Raw genomic sequence first — 22,897 nt, 5'->3', positions numbered from 1 at the left:
ATTCACATTACAGCGGATTCCTGCTCTCAGCTCGGCGTTGTTCTGTCGATGTAAATCAAAATCCTTTCAACGACACTGCAGTCGCAAATTATCCGAAAATCTGAGAGTGCTCTCTCAAGCAACGAGACGGGGTAAAATGTTAGAATACAGGTGAGAACATTGTCTGACATTGTTTTATAAAGGTGTTTCTTCAATTTGGAATCGATTAATTAAAGCTACCAGATTTCATTTTCCCCCTCTACGCTAAGGCCAGTTTAAAGCTTATATTTTTAACAGTTTACTATGCATTCATCATTTATTTTAGCTACTTGGACTTATTTTATTGTAACAAAACCGTTATTATTATTAACATATCATTAATACATACAGAGAGAAGTATTGGCACATACAGAGAGAAGAAATGTAAGTTTTTTTTTCATCCCATCATTTTCCATGTAGTAATTTCCATCTCAAATATTAATTTTGTCCTAATAAAGTTTGTGTGAAGTTAAAGTAATTATTTACCAAAAAGAGCATGCTTGAAATTAAAGATGAGATCAATTACAATTTACAAATAAATATTAATTGTGAACAGAATATTATATTATTTTATGCTTTTAATTCCAATCAAACTGTGTAAACATGCAAAAAGTGTCAAAAAAAAGTTGTCAATTGAACCTCTTTTAACTAGCATATTTACTTGAGTACATCTTCTTTTCGGTCCTGTTTTCGTTAAATTCACCAACATATCAGAATATTTAAATATGAAAAATTTAGTTGGGTCAAGTGTACAAACACGATTGCAAAAAAGTTGGGACACTGTACAAATTGTAAATACAGAATGAAATTATTCTGATTGACAAATTGCAATATTTTATTCAGAATTCAACACAGATAACATATCAAATGTTTAAACTGAGAAAATGTATAATTTTAAGGGGAAAATAAGTTGATTTTAAATTTCATGGCATCAACACATCTCAATAAAGTTGGGACAAGGCCATGTTTACCACTGTGTGGCATCCCCTCTTCTTTTTATAACAGTCTGCAAACATCTGGAGACTGAGGAGACAAGTTGCTCAAGTTTAGGAATAGGAATACTGTCCCATTCTTGTCTATTACAGGCTTCTATTTGCTCAACTGTCTTAGGTCTTTGTCGCATCTTCCTCTTTATGATGCGCCAAATGTTTTCTATGGGTGAAGATCTGGACTGCAGGCTGGCAATTTCAGTTCCCAGATCCTTCTTCTACGCAACCATGATGTTGTAATTGATGCAGTATGTGGTCTGGCATTGTCATGTTGGAAATTGCAAGGTTTTCCCTGAAAGAGACGACGTCTGGATGGGAGCATATGTTGTTCTAGAACTTGGATACCTTTTAGCATTGATGGTGCCTTTCCAGATGTGTGAGCTGTCCATGCCACACGCACTCATGCAACCCCATACCATCAGATGCAGGCTTCTGACCTGAGCGCTGATAACAACTTGGGTTGTCCTTGTCCTCTTTAGTCCGAATGACATGGTGTCCCAGTTTTCCAAAAAGAACTTACAATTTTGATTTGTCTGACCACAGAACAGTTTTCCACTTTGCCATAGTCCATTTTAAATGTGCCTTGGTCCAGAGAAAACGCTTGTGCTTCTGGATCATGTTCAGATATGGCTTCTTTTTTGACCTATAGAGTTTTAGTCGGCAACGGCGAATGGCACAGTGGATTGTGTTCACCGACAATGTTTTCTGGAAGTATTCCTGAGCCCATGTTGTGTTTCCAATTACAGAAGCATTCCTGTATGTGATGCAGTGCCATCTAAGAGCTGAAGATCACGGGCATCCAGAATGATTTTCCAGCCTTGACCCTTATATACAGAGATTGTTCCAGATTCTCTGAATCTTTGGATGATATTGTGCACTGTAGATGATGATAACTTCAAACTCTTTGCAAATTTTCTCTGAGAAGCTCCTTTCTGGGAGTTGGGGGAATTGGTGATCCACTGCCCATCTTGACTTCTGAGAGACACTGCCACTCTGAGAGGCTCTTTTTATACTCAATCATTCTGAGAGGCTCTTTTTATACTCAATCACTCTATTGTGAAGTTTATGACATTTGTGAATTATTACTTTACTTTTTTACTCACAATTTGTATAGTGTCCCAACTTTTTTGGAATTGGGTTTGTAATATAAAAGTAATCAAAAATCGGTGTGATTAGATTATCTAATTTATGTTTAGTTTGAATCTCTTCTTTCTCCTTCCATTTATGTTTAATTCGATGTGTTGAAATGCATAACGCTGAAATGAAGTTAAAAGGAAAATGGTAGATATAAAAATGAAAACCAACAACAACAAATAATAAGAAATAAAAAATAAAAACAAATACTATTAAAACTAAAACAGTATCACAGTGATACTAAAATAACAATGATACTGTACTATACACTGTTGGGATACAATGGGTTCGATCCGTCAGGCCACAGAAAGACAACCTCTTCTTACATGTGAATGATGGAAGTTCATTGCAACTTGTTGCCAAGCGGCAGCCTCCCGCTCTCTCTCGTGAAGCCCATACGGAAGTTACTTAAACTGTAATTTGTCAACTAGCCGCTAGAGTCTGGCTCCAAAAGGGAGTCAATCCCATAGACTCCCCTTGTTAAGATGCCCACCTTTACAGCAGAAAAAAAACATGTAAAAAATGGTTTAAAAAAAAATATATATATATCTATAGGGCTATATAGCTAATTTTGCCCTACATGACAGCTGTGAGGAGGTGAATTGTTTTTTATAACTCATGCATTTAAATTATATTAAGCCTTAAGATTCTGCTAATTGCACGGCCACTTGAGTGACAGGTGGATTGACACTGCTGTCTCCGCTGTTGAGCTAGGTGGGCGTGGTTTCAACAACCAGCTCCCGCCTTTTTGCCCATTTTCAATTATCCGGGAGTGACGTGCAGTGATGCGCCGTCAAGATGGCGAAGGGCTCATCCGCCTACTCTTTACTTCAAAAACGCTCTTCGGAAACCTATGGGTAAAGTCACTTGAATACCAGGTGCTTTTCTCTCCATGGTCTTTGAGCTAGAAAGAAAATGAAATACTATTTCAAACATCATGCAAATCTTGATGTAAAGTATACACTGACTCCCCTCACAGCCACACACACACAAAAAAAGAATGACATTGTATTAAATAACAAAATAACAAACTAAGTGACATTCACTGAAAGGAAATCTACAGTAGCACAAGCAGTGCTCCAAACTAAGACTAAGTTTTTGCTGAGGTCGTCCTATGTATGTACGTTATCGCTTAAAATTTGCATGCAATGCCTTTTTTCCCCCTTTTTTCACATCTTTTATGTCTGCACTTAAAGCTGCGGTAGGTAACTTTTGAGGCTCTATTGGTTGATAAACAGAACTGCTTGCGTCTTGCGGAAGAACATCGTAGCCGGAACTACTTCTCTCTGTTTATGTCTATGAAGAATCACAAAGGTACCCCCGAAGCAATCTAAAATAGTCCGAATATAAACACTTATTATAGGTGCACCCTAGTGATTCAGGACAGGCTAAAAACACGGTTTGGAAAATGGATTCATGGTGTACTCGCTTATTATATAAATTTTTCTACATTTTGAACACAAACAAAGTTACGGACCGCAGCTCTGATTGGTTGTTTTTTACCGGGAGCAATGGAGTTTCTGCAAATGGCAATAGGACCACTGGGAGGAGCCAGAGGAGCTTGATTTTTTTTCACAGATTATCTGTCTCATATTCTGCTGTCAGGACATAATGACAGTTTTAACAAATATGTAAAAAATATTTTTTTACAAAAGTTCCCTACAGCACCTTTAAACCTAGCCGATGCATATCAAAGTTTGATCATGTTTGGAAAATGTTGATCAAAAACATACATTTACAAACAAACTGACCACCGACCTCTACCTTGAGACACCATTTTTATTTTTTAGCTCAACTGTCACAGAATCGAATGCACAGGATTGTGGGATATCAAAGGCAGCGACGGATACATCTGTGCTGCCTTTAAAAACCGTCCAGATGAAGGCATCTCAGGAGACAGAAACTTGAAGCTAACACTGAATTTGGACGTGTCTTGATGCCCTCCTACATTGGAATACGTCCTCCGAAGACAGCATTTTTCAGTTTTTGGATGCAGCCCTCATCTCTGCACACAGTGTGTTAGTGCCTCAGTTCAAGTGGCAAGTAACCATTTAAACTTTCTCTTTACTACTATAGTACATAATAAACATGAATTACCTTCAAAAGGTATGCTATTTTATAAGAAAGCCTACAGTACAACAGTTTCAAACTGCGGAAAACATGTAAAGCTTGTAAACATTGCAATGTACTGTAATATGCATTTACCTCAGGATAACCATTTGGTGTCCATAAACTCATCAGTCAGCTAGAAAAATAACCATAAAGAGGTGCATTTTGCTATATTTAAGTGCCATTATATAAAAATAAAGTTTTTTCACAGAGCCATTTTTGGTTCCACAAAGAATCATTTAGTCAAAGGTTCTTTAAAGAACCGTCTCTTTCTGACCTTTTTAAAATCTGAAGAACATTATTTTGCCACAAAGAACCTTTTGTGAAAAATAAAAGTTCTTCAGATGTTAAAGGTTTTTATGAAACCATTTAGACATAAAAGTTCTTCTATGGCTTTGTGAAGCACCTTTATTTTTAAGAGTGTATGACAACATTTACAGGATGAATTGAGGAGGAGCCCAAACTACACTCCGTGGCCAAGTGATGCTTAGGGTCCATGATATCAGTACAGATAATGAACAATTCTTTGTGACTGTATTTCAATTTGGAAAAGACATTTAGTTCCCACTTTAACCAAACCTTAGTTCCCAGGTCATCTATAAGTTGGATTAAAACGCTGATAAAGTCAAGAACACATAACAGTATGACTGAAATGTTAAAATGTAAACAATAATAATAATAAACTTATAAAATAAATAAAACGCGTGTATTCTGTGGCACCTAAAAAATTTTATTTGGCACCTAAGGTTTTTTGTTACAGGAGACAATGCTCCTTCCTCGAAGCCCTGAACACAAGCAAAACATAATCAATTCACAAATACACACACACACACACACACACACACACACACACACACACACACACACATATATAGTTCCAGCTTCAGCAAGACAAAAAGTACACCTGTGTAAATCTGTGGAAACTCATTTCTTATATCCAAAAAAAGTAGTAAATAAATAAAAATGCACCTTTTCACTGGCAAAAAAGGCAAGAAAATGTAACTCTGATTTGTTTAAAAAGTCTTTGAGTCCTCTGTAGATGTATAGTTTTGATAAATCCTCCCTTCTTGTCAAGAGACCTCACATTTGGCTGTGCTGTTGACATCACTGGCACCTTAGAGAAGAGCCCAAGTAAGAGACAGAATATGGAGTTACATGCTCAGCATTTTAAAGTGCAGTGGTGTATAAAGTACCCGAAAGTCATTCTCAAGTAAAAGTACAGATATCTTATCAGAAAATTACTTTGGTAGAAGTTGAAGTCACCGATTAGAATATTGCTTAAGTCTGTGAGTATGTGATATTTATTGTACTCAAGTATGAAAAGTTTTTTTTTTTAATCTTAAACATACTTTAGTATTGAAAGTAAAAGTACAAATGTGGGGGAAAAAAAGAAAATGATTTTTGGGTAAGAATAAGCACTTCTTCCAGATGTTTAAATAGGCCTAATGTTTTGTTTTTAACATAAAATATTGAATGCTGATATATGAAATAGTTTAAAACATGAAAAAAAGTCTAAATGTGAAATTAAAACTGCCAGCAGGTGACAGCAAGTGAATCGTTCAAAAAGCTGATCTATTCAGTATATAAACACTGTGTATTGCTCAGAGACGCAAAACAGTGCTGTGATCTTTGATTGGAACTATTTTCGTTAACAAAAATAAGCAATATTATGTCTAAAATGCGAGTCATTTATTTCTTTACTGAACTTTTATTAAATTATTAATGTGTTCATGTATGATATACAGGTCCTTCTCATACTTAGGGGAAATGTATCAGAGTAAAAGTATAAATTTTAATTAGAAAATGTAGTGGAGTAAAAGTAGAAGTTTTACTTTTACTTTTCTACCTTTAGAAATATTTTTACTTCGTTACATTACACCACTGATAAAGTGTTGGAGAATGCAATCCTGTGGTGAGTCTTTGCTTTGAAAATGAATCCGTCAGATAAAACTGATGAAAAGTGATTAATAAAAGTCATGATTAGATCACGGTTAATATACTGATCCAGTATGTCTGCTCTAGGACTTTCCATTCAAGATAAAGGAGCGTCATTCTCTGGAGTATGTCAGGCAGTTTCCTCACCTCAGATGCCAAACAAATGCCTTCAGCTCTTTGCTCAGGATCCGCAGTGAGGCTTCTGCTGCGATCCAGTCATTCTTCAGAGTAAGAAGTGATCATTTACCGTTTAAAGATTGGCATCAGTAAGATTTCTCGGTAACACTTTATAATAACTGCACACTATTAATCATTAATTAAGGATTAGTAAACAGATAATTCATAATTTATAAAGCATTAATAGACAGTAATAAGCAGTTTATAAATAGAGATATAAATGCTTTATTCTTGATTTAAAACCATATCTATAATGTGCTTAATAATTTTATTTTCATACTCCGTAATTTATCATTTCTCAATGAAGTATAGCATTATTTACCTACCAGTTATTTAGGAGTTGCCAGTGATTCATAAGATCACAAGAAATGTAGTAAATTCAGGTAGTTATAAAGCATTTAGTAGTGGTCAGTTAACTATTTATGTGAGCTCATCTAAAGTGAGTCTAGTTAGCATGTATAAAGGATATTTAAAGGCTCAGTTATCTTCTAAACAAAAAACGGAAACAAACACCACACAGTGATACAGAACATAGAAATATTAACAGCCTTTAAATCTCATTTGTAAAAGCTTTACAAGGCATAAATAGTCCTCACTTTAGATGACCTCACAAAAATAGTTAACTAACAACTACATGTTTTATAACCACCTGAATTAACCCTGAATTACAGTAGAAATACATGTTAATAAACCATTTATTAACACTATAAGTAACTATTACTATATTTCTGAATACAAAGATGTATGAATGCACATTTAAATAGTTTATTAATCATTTACTTACAATTTCTAAGTGATCTTATGAACCACTGACAACTCCTTAATAACTGGTGTGTAAATAATGCTATACTTAATTTAGAAATGATAAGTTGATCATTAATAATGAAAAAACAATTATTAAATACATTATACATATGCTTTTAAATCAGGTATAAAGCATTTAAATCTGTATTTATAAACTGCTTATAAATGTCTTTTAATGCTTTATAAATTATGAATTAACTGTTTCCTAATGCTTAACTAATGATTAATAGCATGCAGTTATTATAAAGTGTTATCAATTTCTCAAACGAAGTCTCTTATGCCCACAAAGGCTGCATTTATTTGATCAAAGTATTGTGAAATATCTATACAATTTAAAAATAACTGTTTAGTTTTAATATATTTTAAGAAGACATTTATTAATGTAAAGCGTTTTAGTGTCATTACTTCAGTCTTCAGTGTCACATGATCCTTCAGAGATCATTAAAATATTCTGATTTGTTGCTTAAGAAGCTGTGTGTACTTATTAATTTTACATATTTTATTATACAGTTTGTAATATTAGAAATGTTTAAAAAACCTTACTGCATAAAACCTTTGAATAGTAGTAAAAAAATTTTTTTTTACTAATTTTTCATTCTTTTATTCTTAAATTAGCTGTATAATGTGCAATTAATAACAAATCATGATTATAAAGAAGAAGAATACAATTATAACCAATTAATGAAATCATTTGAATATTCTTACTATAATATAATTACTTAAGAAACAATTATTTTTATCAGTGGTAAACAGTTCTTCTGCTTATTATTTTGTGGAAAACTTGATGCCTTTTTTTCAGGATTATTTGTTGAAAAGAAAGTTTAAAAGAACAGCATTTATTTGAAATACAGTTAACTAAATGTATAAATAGATTGTGTCTGTTTGAAGGCTCTCTCTTCACCTTTAAGATGAAGTAATTTTTTATTATTATTTACAAAAGTACATCAATTTTCACATCCTTCAGCAAGCAACATCTCCAGTCGTTAATATTGCTGCCTCAAGCCAAGGCACAAGACTCAGTTCTTCCTGGAAGACGAAACATCTCCACAGATGACACTTTCAGAGTGACAGTGATCGGTCTTGCACCTGGAACAAAACACAGAAATTAGCTTTATTGTTAAATTCATTATTAGAACAGATGCTGTTTTTAATTGTTTTTAGCTCATCTTAGGCTCAGTACCTAAAACCAGTCATGATGAATAATCCTGTCAGATCAAGCTGACGTTCTGGCTTTTGCTGCAGAAAGGAGCAGATCAAATGGCAGCATTCTGCGCAGAAAGATGGAAGAGACGTCTGATTATTACTGTAAACTACATTCGCTCTATTCCAAGCTGAAAGCTCTTTAGGTCAGTAAAACAGGATAAATTGCTGCATTATCCATATGCCATCTCCAGTTAATCCTATAAAGTTTTGTAGTAGAATTGTACTTGTGGAGAAGAACTCTGCTTCTGTCAAGCCAGGTTTGGACCAGGTGTTCATGTTGGTCCTGTAGATGCTGAAACTATCTAGAATATATCCACACAGCATTCTGAACAAGAGGATGCTCAATGCTGCCTCTGTTTGTGTTACACAAAGTGGAACGCATCCGTGCAGTGTGATAAACGCTGGACGACTGACGAACTGTAGACGTCCTGAAGGTCCTTCCAGTCCAGCATCTTAATAATGTCCATCACTGGATTGATAGGTCCACATTTTGGGGAAGGGCCTTGGGCTCTTTAGACTGGATGAAAGAAACATTTTTGGCCTTTTTTTTTTTTTTTTTTTTTTTTATAAATAGTGATTTTTACTCAGTCTTGGGTAATTAATATTTCTATTGAAAAATCCCTTGTACTCACAATACTGATACTTTCCACTTGTTTTGACTTTTTGACAAATTTTACTGCTACCTGATGGAAAAAAACAAAAAAACAATTAATATACCAGAGGATGGAATACCATAACAAATAAAAAAACAAAAAAATATATAAATTTAAATAAATGTTATATAAATATTATATATATATAGTGAATTTGCAATAGAAGAACCATTCAGGGTTCTCCAAAGAACATTTCAGTGATCAGTTCTTAAAGGTGGGGTAAGTGATTTCTGGTAGCCAATGGTGATATTTCAAATCACCAAAACAAACACGCCCCTACCCCAAAAGGGTCTCGCCCCTATTTTAATAGTTCCGCTCCACACATATGTACACAACCCAGAAAACGATTATGGTGGAATCAGCTGTGGCAGCTGGCCGAGGGAATGATGTCATCATTAAGTGAAAGCAATATGTGTTACAGGTCAAATGTGTTTTGGTAGTACTGTGTGTTTTAATGTGCGTATACTATTTATTTTAACAACATATATTAGTTCTGTGAAATAAAGCAAAACCAATGTTACTCGCCTATCGAGAAGAAACAAAGCAACCTCGATGTGGATCGAAGGCCTTCCCGCTTCTTGAGTTCTCTTCAGCGATGTAAAGGTGATCCGATATTTACACGGGTTCTACTTCTTGCCTTATCGTAAGCCATCTTTTGTTCGGCAGATGTTTTTTTTTTTGTTTCATCTCTATCTTTCTGTCATCATTGGGCTTGGCTAATGTCTGTCCTGTGCACTGAGGGCTTTCTCTTTCGACCCCATCATGAGTAGACACGCCCCTTACTGCTGATTGGCTACATGTTTGTTTTGGTACTCTGTCCGACTCAGTTTTCTAAAGCATTTTTGAAAAAATACATACCCCAACTTTAAAAGAACCATTTTATTCTTATTGTGATTTAAATATTTAATTAATCTAAGTAACCGTTTGTGCAGTGGATGTTGAAAGGTTCTTCATGGAACCATTAGATGCTAATAAAGAACGATTATTTTAAATAACAAGTCTAACAAGTCTAGTCAAATCTCAAATCAAATAGTTTTTAGCTCATCTTAGGCTCAGTACCTAAAACCAGTCATGGTAAACAATCCTGTCCAGATCAATCCGACGTTCTGGCTTTTGCTGCAGAAGGGAGCAGATCAAATAGCAGCATTCTGTGCAGAAAGATGGAAGAGACGTCTGATTATTACTGTAAAGCACATCTGCTTTAATTCTAAGCAGTAAAATCTGCTGCATTATCCATATGTCCATCTCCAATAAAGTTTCTGTTGTAGAGTTGTACTTGTGAAGAAGAACTCACCTTCTGTCAAGCCAGGTTTGGACCAGGTGTTCAAGTTGGTCCTGTAGAAGTCATAACTATCTGGAAAGTGTCCACACAGCATTCTGAACAAGAGGATCCCTAAAGACCAGACCGTCGCTGGCTTTCCATGGAACTCCCCCTTCAGTATATACTCGGGAGGACAGTACATAACTGTTCCTGGAGGAAAAAGAGTTTGTCTGGTGTTTTAGTCATTACCACAGCATGTCTTCTTACCATTAAGTATTGAGTTAACTGATTCACAAGAGTTTTTAGAGATAAAACACACCACTGAATCTTGTGTAGGCAGATTCTGTCAGGACACTGCCACATCCAAAGTCAATTAGTTTGATTTGGAGGTTCTCCAAGTTTATCAGCAGGTTCTCTAACTTGATGTCCCCATGGTAAACTCCACGTCTACAACATGCACTGGCGGCTAGTGTTGCCCCAAACATGATGAGCTTCGCTAACTTCTCATCGATGCTGCCTCCATTGCGTTGCACAAAGCGTAAAACATCCATGCAGTGTGAGAAGCGCTGGACGACAATGACGTAGAAGTTCTGCTGGTCCTGCCAGTCCAGCAGCCTAATAATATCCATCACTGGGCCTTTATTGGCCAGAATTGTCAGGGCGACTTCTTTGGGAAGGGGCTTGGGATGATCGGGCTGGAAGAAAGAAACATTTTATGATGTAGAATTGGAATTTAACTCAGTCTTGGGAAAGTGTGTCTATTCTAGTGAAAAATCACACTCACAATGCTGATATATTCCGTGTGTTTTGTCTTTTTGACGAATTTCATTGCCACCTGATGAACATAACAAAAAACAATATGTGTAGGATGCCATAAATTATTTAAAAAACATAGCCAAGGCATGAATTTTAATCCTACACTCTTAAAAATAAAGCTTCTCCAAAGAACATTTCAGTGAACACTTCTGAAAAGAAAATTTTTTTCTTAATGTGAATAATATTTCGATCATTCTTCATGAAGCCGATACAGAATCTTTATTTTTAAGAGTGTAAAGGCCAAGAGCAGTTGATGTTAAGTAAAAAAATCAAACCTTAAGTCTATCTTCTAAACGAGTCGCATTATAGACGGCGCCAAATCCACCTTGACCCAGCTTGCTGCCAATTGCATATCGGCAGCAAATGTTGTCTAATTAAAAGATGAAAAAAAAAAAAAAAAATGTTTAGTGGTACTGGTTTAAAGATAAGGGCATGTGTTATGTTTGGGATTGTGGCAATAAACTCACCTTCAGGTCTCGTGTCCACTTCATTGCTGTCCAACTCTATCATCAGAGGAGACACTTCACCTGCTCTCACACTGACTGGAGCATCGTGGTCTTGAGTTTGGAGGTCTTTCTGCACCAGAGGCTCAGCAGCAGGAGGGACTTGAAGAACACTGGTGTGAGGTTCCTCGAGATCAGTGACCTCTACAGATCTGCAGATGGGCTGTTGAGGCTTCTGATCTAAAGAGGAGAATACCAGCACAAGATGTTAGGTAGCAGTGACTAAATAAGTAATAAATACATTTCATAGCTATTAAACATGAAAAGTGTAACTATCCTAGCTCTTATATTTCGAAGTAGGCCTAATGTATTATAGAAGAAAAGCTAAAAAGACTGTCTGACAATTATGAGACAGAAAAGTTCCCGTAGATATTCATATTTAGGTGTGAATAATTAAGTGACGCCTAAATATAAAGAGCTCCAGAAAATTATTTTTTACCGTCGGTTCTCCCGGATGTTTCTGTCTCAGTACCTTGGTCTTTCATCTCATCCTGACCTGAGCTCTTGCTTTTGGTGATTTTTTTCCTCAAACGGGAAGAGAACCATTTAAAGAAGTGGCCCACTTTCTTTTTATTGTTCTTCTTCTCCTCTTTCAGAGGAGAGGTGGGAATCACAGTTCCCTCCTTTTCATCAACAGTCTTCTCATCAGGCCGATGAGGATGATGCTTCTCTGCCGTGTCGGGGCTGGATTTTGGGGGTTTACTGTGAGGGAGGTCGTAGACCTGCTCGCTCTCCGTAAACGGTTGTACTCGTGAAGTACTCTGTCCCATGATAAATTTCTGTCGTGTATCAATCAGACTTCAGCAGCAACAAACTGAGAAACCTAAATGAGTGAAGTGAGGAGCTCTGTACGGTTTTAATACTCGCGCAACATTCTAAAAGTTCTAAGTTTCTTTGTGACATCACAGCGGCTCTGACGTAGCTGAGGAAATCGGAAAAAAAAATCAGCGTCTTTTTTTTTTTTTCACAGTAGCTAGCTTATTAAATTCATCCGGCTAAATTGTATAGTTGTTTTACAAATACACACACACACACTACGGGCCTTTGAAATAGACTCCGTTTAATTAAAATAAATTATTCTTGGCATGCAATATTAATTAACTATTGCATTACAGAGTAAAACAGTATGTAGTATATGTTTGTTATTAAAGAACTGGACTGAATAATTTTTGAACCGATTCTTTGAAGTGATTCAGTTAAATGACTCGGACGCTTTATAAATACTGGAAGTTCAACCAATGGGACCCTACATACATGTGACATTATTAGAGCAGCGAATGTCAAAACAGAAACGTATGAGACCAATCGAGCTGTTATAAAAGTACATTTGTTTAATTTTCATAATCTATCAAAAATTACATTTAATCCCAGTACTGGACGTGAAAGATGCCTGTAAAAAAGCCCATGTTCAGTTTGTGTTCTTTATTATAAGGGCTGTACAGCTGTTATGTTGGTCATTGAATTTAATTGAGAGGGCGTGGCATGTTTGGTGATCGCAAATGCATTTTTGTGTCAGTGCATGCATTGTTTTAGTTTGACTGGGTCGGCGTTAGCTTAGCTTAGCACAATGAATGGAATCCTTTGTTGCAAGCTAGCATGGCCTGAGTAAAAGTGATAAAAAAAAAAAAAAACAAAAACACCTAATTACTTCTTGTGGCCTGCGTATTCACAACGAGTACAAATAGCGATCCAGATTAACACTAGGCGATTTCCTAGGCAGATATTGACTTGGGACTATATTATGGGGAAGCACAGGCGAAGCACTGCTGCTTAGACGAAGCACTGCTACTTCGGCGCAGAGATATCACGCAACACATGAAATCCCACGACTTCCGTCAACATACCGGCATGAATAGTAGCTGCCTGGCTATTTTCCTTACAGTACACGAATGGCGATGAACATGGCTGATTTTGAGAGAGACGAAGAGGGTGACTTCTCAGACAGTCAAGAATCAGAACCATACCTATTTGAACCAGAGTTTACAGAAGACGAGCTGTGTGCTTTGGAAATAGAATGACAGGAGGAGGAGATTGCGATCGCTCAACAGCCTGAGGACGTGAGGATGAGAGCCAACATGAACTGGTGGTGTGAATGTGGGGGAATATGCCAATCTATGCCGACGGAAATAGAGTGTCTGTGCTGTAGAGAGTGGGACATGTTTTTGCCATTGATGACCAGGCTCAACATGTCAGATCAAGATGAGCGTGCCCGAAGTTGTGTCACATCTACAGAGGATTTCACGGCGCTGATCCATTCTGCAGTAACGTTACTCGATTTTTTTTTCCGGTGTGACAAAGTGAACTGGAAAAAACGCACCACGCCGAATGGACCAAATGGACAGCTGTCCATAGAGTAAGTGATTATTTTAATCATGACGCATGTATAGATCGACCCATATTATACTTGTATTCACATAGAGTTGATGTTTTCATGCGTGATATCTCTGCGCCTAAGCAGCAGTGCTTCGCCTGTGCTTCCCCATAATATAGTCCCAAGTCAATATCTGCCTAGGAAATCGCCTAGTGTTAATCTGGATCGCTATTTGTACTTGTTGTGAATACGCAGGCCACAAGAAGTAATTAGGTGGGTTTTCAAAATTTTTTTGATCACTTTTACTCAGGCCATGCTAGCTGGCAACAAAGGATTCCATTCATTGTGCTAAGCTAAGCTAACGCCGACCCAGTCAAACTAAAACAATGCATGCACTGACACAAAAATGCATTTGCCCACCTATCTAAATGTAGGAAATAATGTGAATAAGCCCTATTTCAAAAAACGGTGGAGTGTTCCTTTAATGCGCGAATAGCAGAGTGAAAGCATAGGTCCGGCAGTCTTCCCTGTAAGCAGCAAATAATGCAAATTAAGATCTCCTTCTGTAGCGATTTCACTTTGTGAACTACAAGGAGAATATTTGTGATCTCGATTAGCATTGGATGATGCTTAATTGTCTCAGACTTCTCGTTGAAGTTTCCTTCATGACGATTTTGGAATGTGCGTCATTGAAGATTGTGAGTTTCGTTTGAGTATTCATTATATTATAATTATTTATTTAGCATTTAACTTGATATACCACTACTGGATTATAATTTATGTAAAATGAGTGTGTTTCCTCGATTATGTGAAGCATATGCTCTTATGATGGCGAGTATGATCGCCCATTATAATAAGTTACTATGACGCAGCAATTTCTGTTGTGCTGTTATCACACATTTAAGCAGTTTTCCGTTACTGATTGTTTATTTGCTTATTATAGAACCACATTTAGAGTCATATACAGCAACGGGATAAATCAATAACAAGCATCTTAGACTTTGCATTCATCATCGTTGAATATTCATCGTGCATCAGGAGACCTGAGACTACAGCTTAACCACCAGCTTCACATCTCTATCCTGATATTTGAACCTCTTAAAGAACTGTGAAGACCAACACAGACTGTTGCACCCCTTGTTTCCACTACATATTTGTGAAATCAGCCTCCATCTGTATCCTTGAAAACCACATCTGTTGAAGTAATTTAAATTGTTTGTTTGTTATTTTGTGCAGGCCTACACTCTTTATATGTATATTTTATTTGCTATTTGTGATCTACCTTTATGGTAAATATGTACATTGTGTATTTGATCATTGATATTCAGCATCATAAAGAGTTAATTATTACAATTTAGTACAACTGCCTCCTCTTCATTTCTCTCGTGGCCATTGGACATCAAATGTGGTAATCGACACTCTGAGACGGTTGACACTGTAGTAGTAATCGGTGCAATACAGTTCCTTCCAAACATTTAATGGTCCTTCGAGGCGGATGTTATAACCGTCTCAGCAATGATGTACAGGCCAGAGAGAAAATGGTAGAGGATGAGGTGGTTAGGTCACGCAGAATAACTCAACAACCATTGTATCTTCAGGATTATGTGGTTAGTTATCCTCAGAGACAACTTACATTTGCAGATGAGCAAGTTAATGCTGTAGCAAATGCTGATGTTCTCTCTTGCATTCGTGAAATGAGAGAGGAAAGCAAGCAGCTGCGGCAAGATGTGCAATGCATTTCAGATGTAATCGCTAGTTCTCCTGTCTTAGCTCAGCCACAGGTTTCACCACCTTTACAGCGTTCGCTTAGTGCAGAGGATAGAGTTTCTTCTACACCAGTAGCTACTAGCATGTTGGTTTCTAAGCAGAAAGATCAGAATCCCAATCAATCTGAACATGTTCCGTTGGTGCCCCCTAGGGATGAGTCCTTGCATTCACGTTGTAATAAACAAATCTCCATATTCATCGGGAAGAAGGAGGCGGGAACCGGCGCACAATCAAAAAGCACTTTAATATCCAAAATAAATACAAAACGGCGCACCAGCCCCTCACGGCCGACTGGTGCGCATAAATAAAAAGCACACACATTAAAATAATGTCCCAGGCCTGGTCCTCTCTCGTCCTTCACGGTCGTCGCTCCAGTTTTATATCCTTCCATCTCCTACGTGGGACTCGATACTAGCGGTGGGGCTCAGGTGTAGCTCATCTCCAATCACTACACCTGGCCTCACTCCTCGTTCCCACTCCTCTCGGCCCCGCCCCACTCGCCACATACCCCCATCGCCCCTCGCAGGCCGGGGGGTACTCCCGAGACTGCGCTCTACTCCCCCCCCCCCCTTCCCTCCGGGGGAGACCGCTCACGGGGACCTGCGGGAACCTGGGGGTAGGACAGACGAGGCGAGAGAAAAGGAGATGGAAGGAGGAGCGACAGGGACGAGAGAGGGGAGAGAGGAAAAAAAAAAAAAAAAAATTCCGGTTCCCAGACGCACTGCTGCTCGGCCCTCCACCGGCTGGGTGATCTCCTCCGCGGTGCCTGGCGGTGGCACTGGACGGCCCTCGGCGGACGGCGCGACACTCCTCCGCCGCCCGATGGACGGCGACGGCTCCTCCGGTTTTGGGCAGCCGGCAAGAGTCCCCTGTTCCCTGCCCCTCCGGATTCCTTCGCGGAGGCAGCAGGCTCCGGCCCCCTGGCGAACGGCGCCGACTCCTCCGCTCCCTCACGGACGGCAGCCGCCCCTCCATATCGTGGGCGGCCAGCAGCGAGCTCGCCCGTCCCCGGCAACTCGCTCCAGCCCACCGCCTCGAGCGTCCATGGCGGCACACACCTCGCCAGCTCGAGGGCACCGCGGATTCACCACAGCGGCGAGGGATCTTCAGCAGCGCGTCCCTCCTTCTCCCGGGCTTCGGCACCACTGTAATAAACAAATCTCCATATTCATCGGGAAGAAGGAGGCGGGAACCGGCGCACAATCAAAACTCATTTTAATATTCAAAAGTAAATACAAAACGGCGCACCAGCCCCTCACGGACGACTGGTGCGCCTAAATAAAAACCAAAACATAAAGTAATGTCCCAGGCCTGGTCCTCTCTCGTCCTTCACGGTCGTCGCTCCAGTTTTATATCCTTCCATCTCCTACGTGGGACTCGATACTAGCGGTGGGGCTCAGGTGTAGCTCATCTCCAATCACTACACCTGGCCTCACTCCTCGTTCCCACGCCTCTCGGCCCCGCCCCACTCGCCACACACGTCATGATAACTATCAAGATCTTATCGAAGATCTTACTAATCGTTTAGAGAGAGAGTAAGCAGGCTGAGTGGTAGCCAATCAAATTCAGGCCAGTCAACCCCTCAGTATATTGAACCTCCTCATGGTGAGAATGACTCTCCGCAACAATGTTACTGGCAAAAGTGCTACTGTCAATGGTTTGCAGCATCGGCAGTCTGATTCTCTTTATCACCAGTCAGAGTGTGCCATGTCATTGCAGGCCAATCCTCCATGCTACCCACCTCGGGATTTCAGTCATTCACATTTAGAGTATCAGCCCATAAGAAATCTTCATGATCCATGCTTTGAGGACAGGGTGCACCCTTCACATAGAACTGGCATAACTGATCGTTCTAGTCTTTATCGTCAACGGGAACGGAGAACGGATCAATATGGTGGTAATGAACAGCTGTATTCCTCTAATCGTTCATACCCATTTTTAGACCAAGAGCTTAACCGTCCTTGGCACCCATTGCCAGTGCAATATCGGGGGCCTACACCCACCATCCCAGACTTCATTCATGATGATCCACGAGAGTTCGCCAGACTGAAGCTCGCTTTAGACAATGTTCTGCCCAACGATGCCTCAGAATCTTTCAAGTTTCAGATACTCATGGATCATTTGAAGTTGGAAGATGCTTTACTTGTTGCAGATTCTTACAGTCACAGCCGTTCTCCTTTCAGTGACACTATGCAAGCTCTTACCGACATATATGGGCAACCACATCAGCTGGCATTGTAGCGGATCACCAGCTTGATAGATGGGCCAAACATTAAAGGTGGTGATGTCAAAGCTTTCAAGGGATTTGCTCTTCGTGTTCGAGCCTTAGTCGTAATGTTGAATCAGTTGGGTAGCCCAGGCTGGACTGAGTTGAAGTGTGGTTCTCATGTATCTCGTCTCTTGGCTAAGTTACCTTATGACCAAAGAGCCAATTTTAAGAGATTTGTTAACCCTCTTCAAACTCCCATTCCTACTTTACTTGATTTGGCTGATTGGCTTGAATATGAGGTTCTTGTGCAAGTAGAGGGAACCCAGTACGGTACATACCCTGATCATGATAAGCATAGTTTCCGCAAAGAGAAGAAGCCTGGATTCATACCTCGAAAGCTGACCACTGTTCTGCATGGGGGAGAACAGAAGCAAGTGCCATCTGAAAATCTGAAAGGTCATCAACAGAGAGTCAGAAGGAAGTGCAGGCCCCATAAGTTCCACTTCACATACATTGTATCTTGACCGTCTCACGAGCGGAAAGCAAGTGCTGCTGAAACTGAGTCGGGTTGTGATTCAGAATGGCGACAAATCTTTAGAGACCTTTGCGGTACTGGATGACGGATCGGAGCGAACGATTCTGCTGCATGAGGCCGCTCAACGTTTAGGCCTTCAAGGTACCTTTGAAGACTTAGCACTTCGTACTGTGAGGCATGAGGTTCACACCATCCGTGGACGTTCTGTGTCTTTCTCAATAGCTCCAGCCTCACAACCTGACAAATCATTCACTATTCAAGGCGCCTTTATGGCTAAAGAACTGGGACTTGTCCAACATACTTATCCCATCACAGATTTACAGCGAAAGTACCGCTATCTTAGAGATCTGCCCTTGAACGATATCAACCAAGCCCAACCATTAGTGCTTATTGGATCAGACTATCCACATTTGATCACGCCAGTGGAGCCAGTGAGATTGGGAATGAAAGGAGGACCAGCAGCTGTACATACAAGGCTTGGGTGGACGTTGCAGGGTCCATCAAGGTTCCTTCGTCCTCGTCTTCAGCCGCAGGAGTGTCTCTTTGTCTCTTGTGTGACACCAAATTCTGAACTCTCTAAGCAGGTTGAAAGGCTATGGAAACTGGACATTATGCCTTATCGATCAGACAAGGCAGTTACTCGCTCACGACAAGATGCAGAAGGCCTGCGCATTTTGGAAGAAAAGACCATCAGAATTAATGTGGATGGAGTAAATCGATACGCTACCCCATTACTCTGGAAAGAGTCACTTTCCCCCTTAAATGCACCGAAGGAAGCTGTCATGGCTCTCTTATGTAGTATGGAGAGACGACTATACAAAGAGCCACAAATGGCCACTACTTACAATACTGAAATTCAGAAGTTGCTGCAGGCAGGCTACGTCACCTTACTATCATCTCAGGAGTGTGCATTGAGTCCTCATTTATGGTTCATACCACACCATATGGTCCATCATAATGGTAAGGACCGTATCGTATTCAATTGCTCCTTCGAGTTCCAAGGCCAGTCTCTAAATGAGCACCTCTTACCTGGGCCTACTCTTGGGGCAAGCTTGTTAGGAGTTCTGCTCCGCTTCAGGGAGCACCCGGTAGCTGTCTGCTGTGACGTGAGAGGTATGTTTCATCAAGTCCATCTCCTTGATGAAGACAAGCCTTTCCTCAGATTTCTGTGGCATAATGGCAATAATGCTGAGCCTCCAACAGTCTATCAGTGGCAAGTTTTGCCCTTTGGAACCACCTGTAGCCCATGTTGCGCTATATTTGCCCTTCAGTCCCATGTCAGGAACTACTTTGAGCCAACAGATGATGTGCGTCAATCTGTTGAATGCAATTTCTATGTCGACAACTGTCTAAAAAGTGTCCCAGATGAAGCACAGGCTGAGAAACTAGTAAACAGAATACAGCACCATCTAATGGAGGGTGGATTTGAGTTGCGACAATGGGCCAGTAATGTTCCTACGGTCATTCGCCACTTTCCTTCTGAGCTGAAATCAAAGAGTAGTGATATCTGGCTTAGTCATGAAACAGCCAATCCTCAGGAATGTACTCTCGGACTGATTTGGCATTGCAAATCTGATACTTTCGCATACAAACCATATCAGAAGGAGAAAGGTGAAACCACCATGCGTAAGATCTATCGCACACTTGCCAAGCAATATGATCCCCTTGGTTATCTGATTCCTTTCACTACAAGGGCCAAGATCATTGTGCAGTTGCTCTGGGACAAGAAACGTGGCTGGTATGATCCCTGCCTCCCTGCTGATTTACTTGCCGCTTGGCATCAGTGGGAGAGTGAGCTCCCTCAGTTGTCCCAGATCTCTCAGCCAAGATGCTACAGCTCCAGCATCCAGCATGCAATCAAGAATCGCAGTGTTCATGTATTCTGTGATGCTTCTGAGAGAGCTTATGGCTCTGTAGCATACATGAGTACTGAGGATGAGCAAAACAATATTCAGGTAGCTTTCTTGGCTGCAAGATCTAGGGTCGCTCCAAAAAAGCAGCTCTCCATATCACGCTTAGAACTTTGCGCTGCACTGACAGGCGCACAGCTGGGTGATGTATTAAAGAAAGAGCTGACTTTAGACATTCATGACTTCGTGTTTTGGACTGATTCTACCACAGTCCTTGCATGGCTGCAATCTGATTCTTGCAGGTACAAAGTTTTTGTGGGAGTCCGAGTTACTGAAATACAAGAGCTGTCTGACCCAAAATCCTGGCGCTATGTTGATTCATCTAATAATCCTGCCGATGACATTACACGAGGTTTGGCACTGATACAATTGGCTCAAGACACTCGATGGAGGCAGGGTCCAGCTTTCTTGACACAACCCAAGTGCAACTGGCCGAAGGCACCTGAATGTAAAACCCCTGATGATACTCAAGAACTCAAGAAACCTGTATTCTGTGGGGTACTTTGCAAGACTGCAACACCCATCATTCCAGATGTCCATCAATTTAGTAGCTATCAAGAGCTGCTAGAAGCCACAGTGCGGTCCCTGCCAGGGGCGGCTAGCAGTAGGGAACCGGCAGATGCAGATGACTTTATGGGGAAGTCGTGGCCTAAATGGGGAAGCCGTGGCCTAATGGTTAGAGGGTTGGACTCCCAATCTAAGGGTTGTGAGTTCTAGTCTCGGGCCGGATGGAATTGTGGGTAGGGATAGTGCATGAACAGCTCTCTCTCCACCTTCAATACCACGACTTAGGTGCCCTTGAGCAAGGCATCGAACCCCCAACTGCTCCCCGGGCGCCGCAGCATAAATGGCTGCCCACTGCTCCGGGTGTGTGCTCACAGTGTGTCTGTGTGTGTGTGTTCACTGCTCTGTGTGTGTGCATTTCGGATGGGTTAAATGCAGAGCACAAATTCTGAGTATGGGTCACCATACTTGGCTGAATGTCACTTCACTTCTTCACTTCACTTCTTCACTTCTTCTACCATGATGCAGAATTGACTCTTCTGCAGCATTGCCAAGTGCAAGACTTCCCTGAAGACCTTTCATTACTCAAGGAAGGAAATCCTCTCCCCACCAGCGGTCGACTCACAGGACTTGCACCTGAGTATGAGAAAGATTCCAACCTGATCAGAGTGGGTGGCAGACTTAGAAGATGTGACAGTCTGGCCAAAGATGTTTTACATCCTGTGATCTTATCTCCAACTCATCCAGTTGTGAAACTCCTTATTAAGCATTACGACACCCAGTTACATCATCCAGGACCTGGAAGGGTGTATGCTGAGCTACGGCGAAAGTTCTGGATTTTACGGGGGAGAGAAGCAGTGAAGAAACATCAGCGCTACTGCCCTGAGTGCCAGAAGTGGAGAGGCCGACCAGAGATTCCAAGGATGTCAGATATTCCACCTTACAGCCTTAGGCTATTCAAGCCTCCTTTTTTCTCCACTGGGGTCGACTGTTTTGGTCCCTTTACAATAAAGCTGAGCAGCCGCACAGAGAAAAGGTGGGGTATTCTCTATAAGTGCCTCACCAATCGAGCGGTCCATCTTGATCTTCTGGACCATATGGATGCTGATTCATTCTTGCTGTTCCTCAGACGCTTTATCCCACGTAGAGGAAAGCCCTACGAGCTTCTGTCTGATCAGGGAACAAATTTCAGAGGAGGGAATAGAGAAATGGAAGAGGCTTTCAATCAGATGCAACCCACCCTCAGAGATCAGCTGGCTAAAGAACAGATCAGGTTCCGATTCAATCCTCCCAGTGCGCCGCACTTCGGGGGATCGTGGGAGAGAGAGGTGAGGTCTGTGAAGACAGCCCTACGGACCACACTAGGCGCCCAGATTGTCACTGAAAAGGTTTTGAGGACCGTCTTAATAGAGGTCGAGGGCATCTGAAATTCAAGACCTTTGGGTTATGTATCTGGTGATGTAGCTGAGCCAGATCCTGTAACTCCAAACTCATTGCTCATGGGGCGGCCTGACTCCTCACTACCTCAGATAGTTTATCCTGAGACTGATCTTCTCAGTCGGAAAAGGTGGAGACACAGTCAGATTCTCAGTGATCACTTCTGGAAGCATTTCATACATAACTTTCTGCCTACATTACAGGCTCGTCAGAAATGGAACAGAGAAAGAGAGAACATTACAGTTGGAACTGTAGTCCTTATAGTTGATGAGCAGTTACCGAGAGCACTCTGGCGAGTGGATACCATTTCATCCATCCTTCCTAGCTCTGATGGTAGGGTCAGAACAGCTGTTGTTAAAGTCAAGGATCATACTTACACCCGACCAGTTGCCAGATTGATTAGATTACCTGCTTTACCGCAGGACACAGATGACACACAGAAGTAAATTTACTACAGGCAAATTTGTCCACCAAATTTGGGGGCGGCTGTAAAAAAGCCCATGTTCAGTTTGTGTTCTTTATTATAAGGGCTGTACAGCTGTTATGTTGGTCATTGAATTTAATTGAGAGGGCGTGGCATGTTTGGTGATCGCGAGAGAGCGGATCAGGTTTTAATGCGCGA

General features: G+C 40.5%; 1 protein-coding gene and 1 long non-coding RNA gene across 2 annotated transcripts; both read right to left on the bottom strand.

The window, feature by feature from the left end:
- Window positions 1–8,053: 8,053 nt before the first annotated feature.
- LOC113115301 (uncharacterized) lies at window positions 8,054–10,965 on the bottom strand. Its single transcript, XR_003293866.1, has 6 exons — window positions 10,317–10,965; window positions 10,082–10,170; window positions 9,002–9,052; window positions 8,594–8,886; window positions 8,347–8,402; window positions 8,054–8,252 (listed from the first exon to the last, which is right to left on the bottom strand). It is a non-coding gene; the product is annotated as an uncharacterized LOC113115301 (long non-coding RNA).
- Window positions 10,966–11,402: 437 nt separating this feature from the next.
- On the bottom strand, window positions 11,403–12,522 carry LOC113114603 (uncharacterized). Its single transcript, XM_026281477.1, has 2 exons — window positions 12,042–12,522; window positions 11,403–11,782 (listed from the first exon to the last, which is right to left on the bottom strand). Exons 1-2 carry the CDS (start codon window positions 12,370–12,372, stop codon window positions 11,403–11,405), a joined length of 711 nt encoding a protein of 236 aa, XP_026137262.1. The 5' UTR covers window positions 12,373–12,522.
- Window positions 12,523–22,897: the final 10,375 nt, after the last annotated feature.

The sequence above is a fragment of the Carassius auratus genome, chromosome 15 (assembly GCF_003368295.1).
Source record: "Carassius auratus strain Wakin chromosome 15, ASM336829v1, whole genome shotgun sequence".
Classification (NCBI taxonomy): domain Eukaryota; kingdom Metazoa; phylum Chordata; class Actinopteri; order Cypriniformes; family Cyprinidae; genus Carassius; species Carassius auratus.
Note: the sequence above shows the minus strand (reverse complement) of the source record. Positions and strands in the feature narration are given on the sequence as shown.

Excerpts from the sequence above, each read along its gene's own strand:
- LOC113114603 (XM_026281477.1), bottom strand. The coding sequence starts at position 12,372 with ATGGGACAGAGTACTTCACGAGTACAACCGTTTACGGAGAGCGAGCAG. Across the intron at positions 11,783-12,041 it reads AACATCCGGGAGAACCGACG|ATCAGAAGCCTCAACAGCCC; the intron begins GTAAAAAATAAT and ends TCTCCTCTTTAG.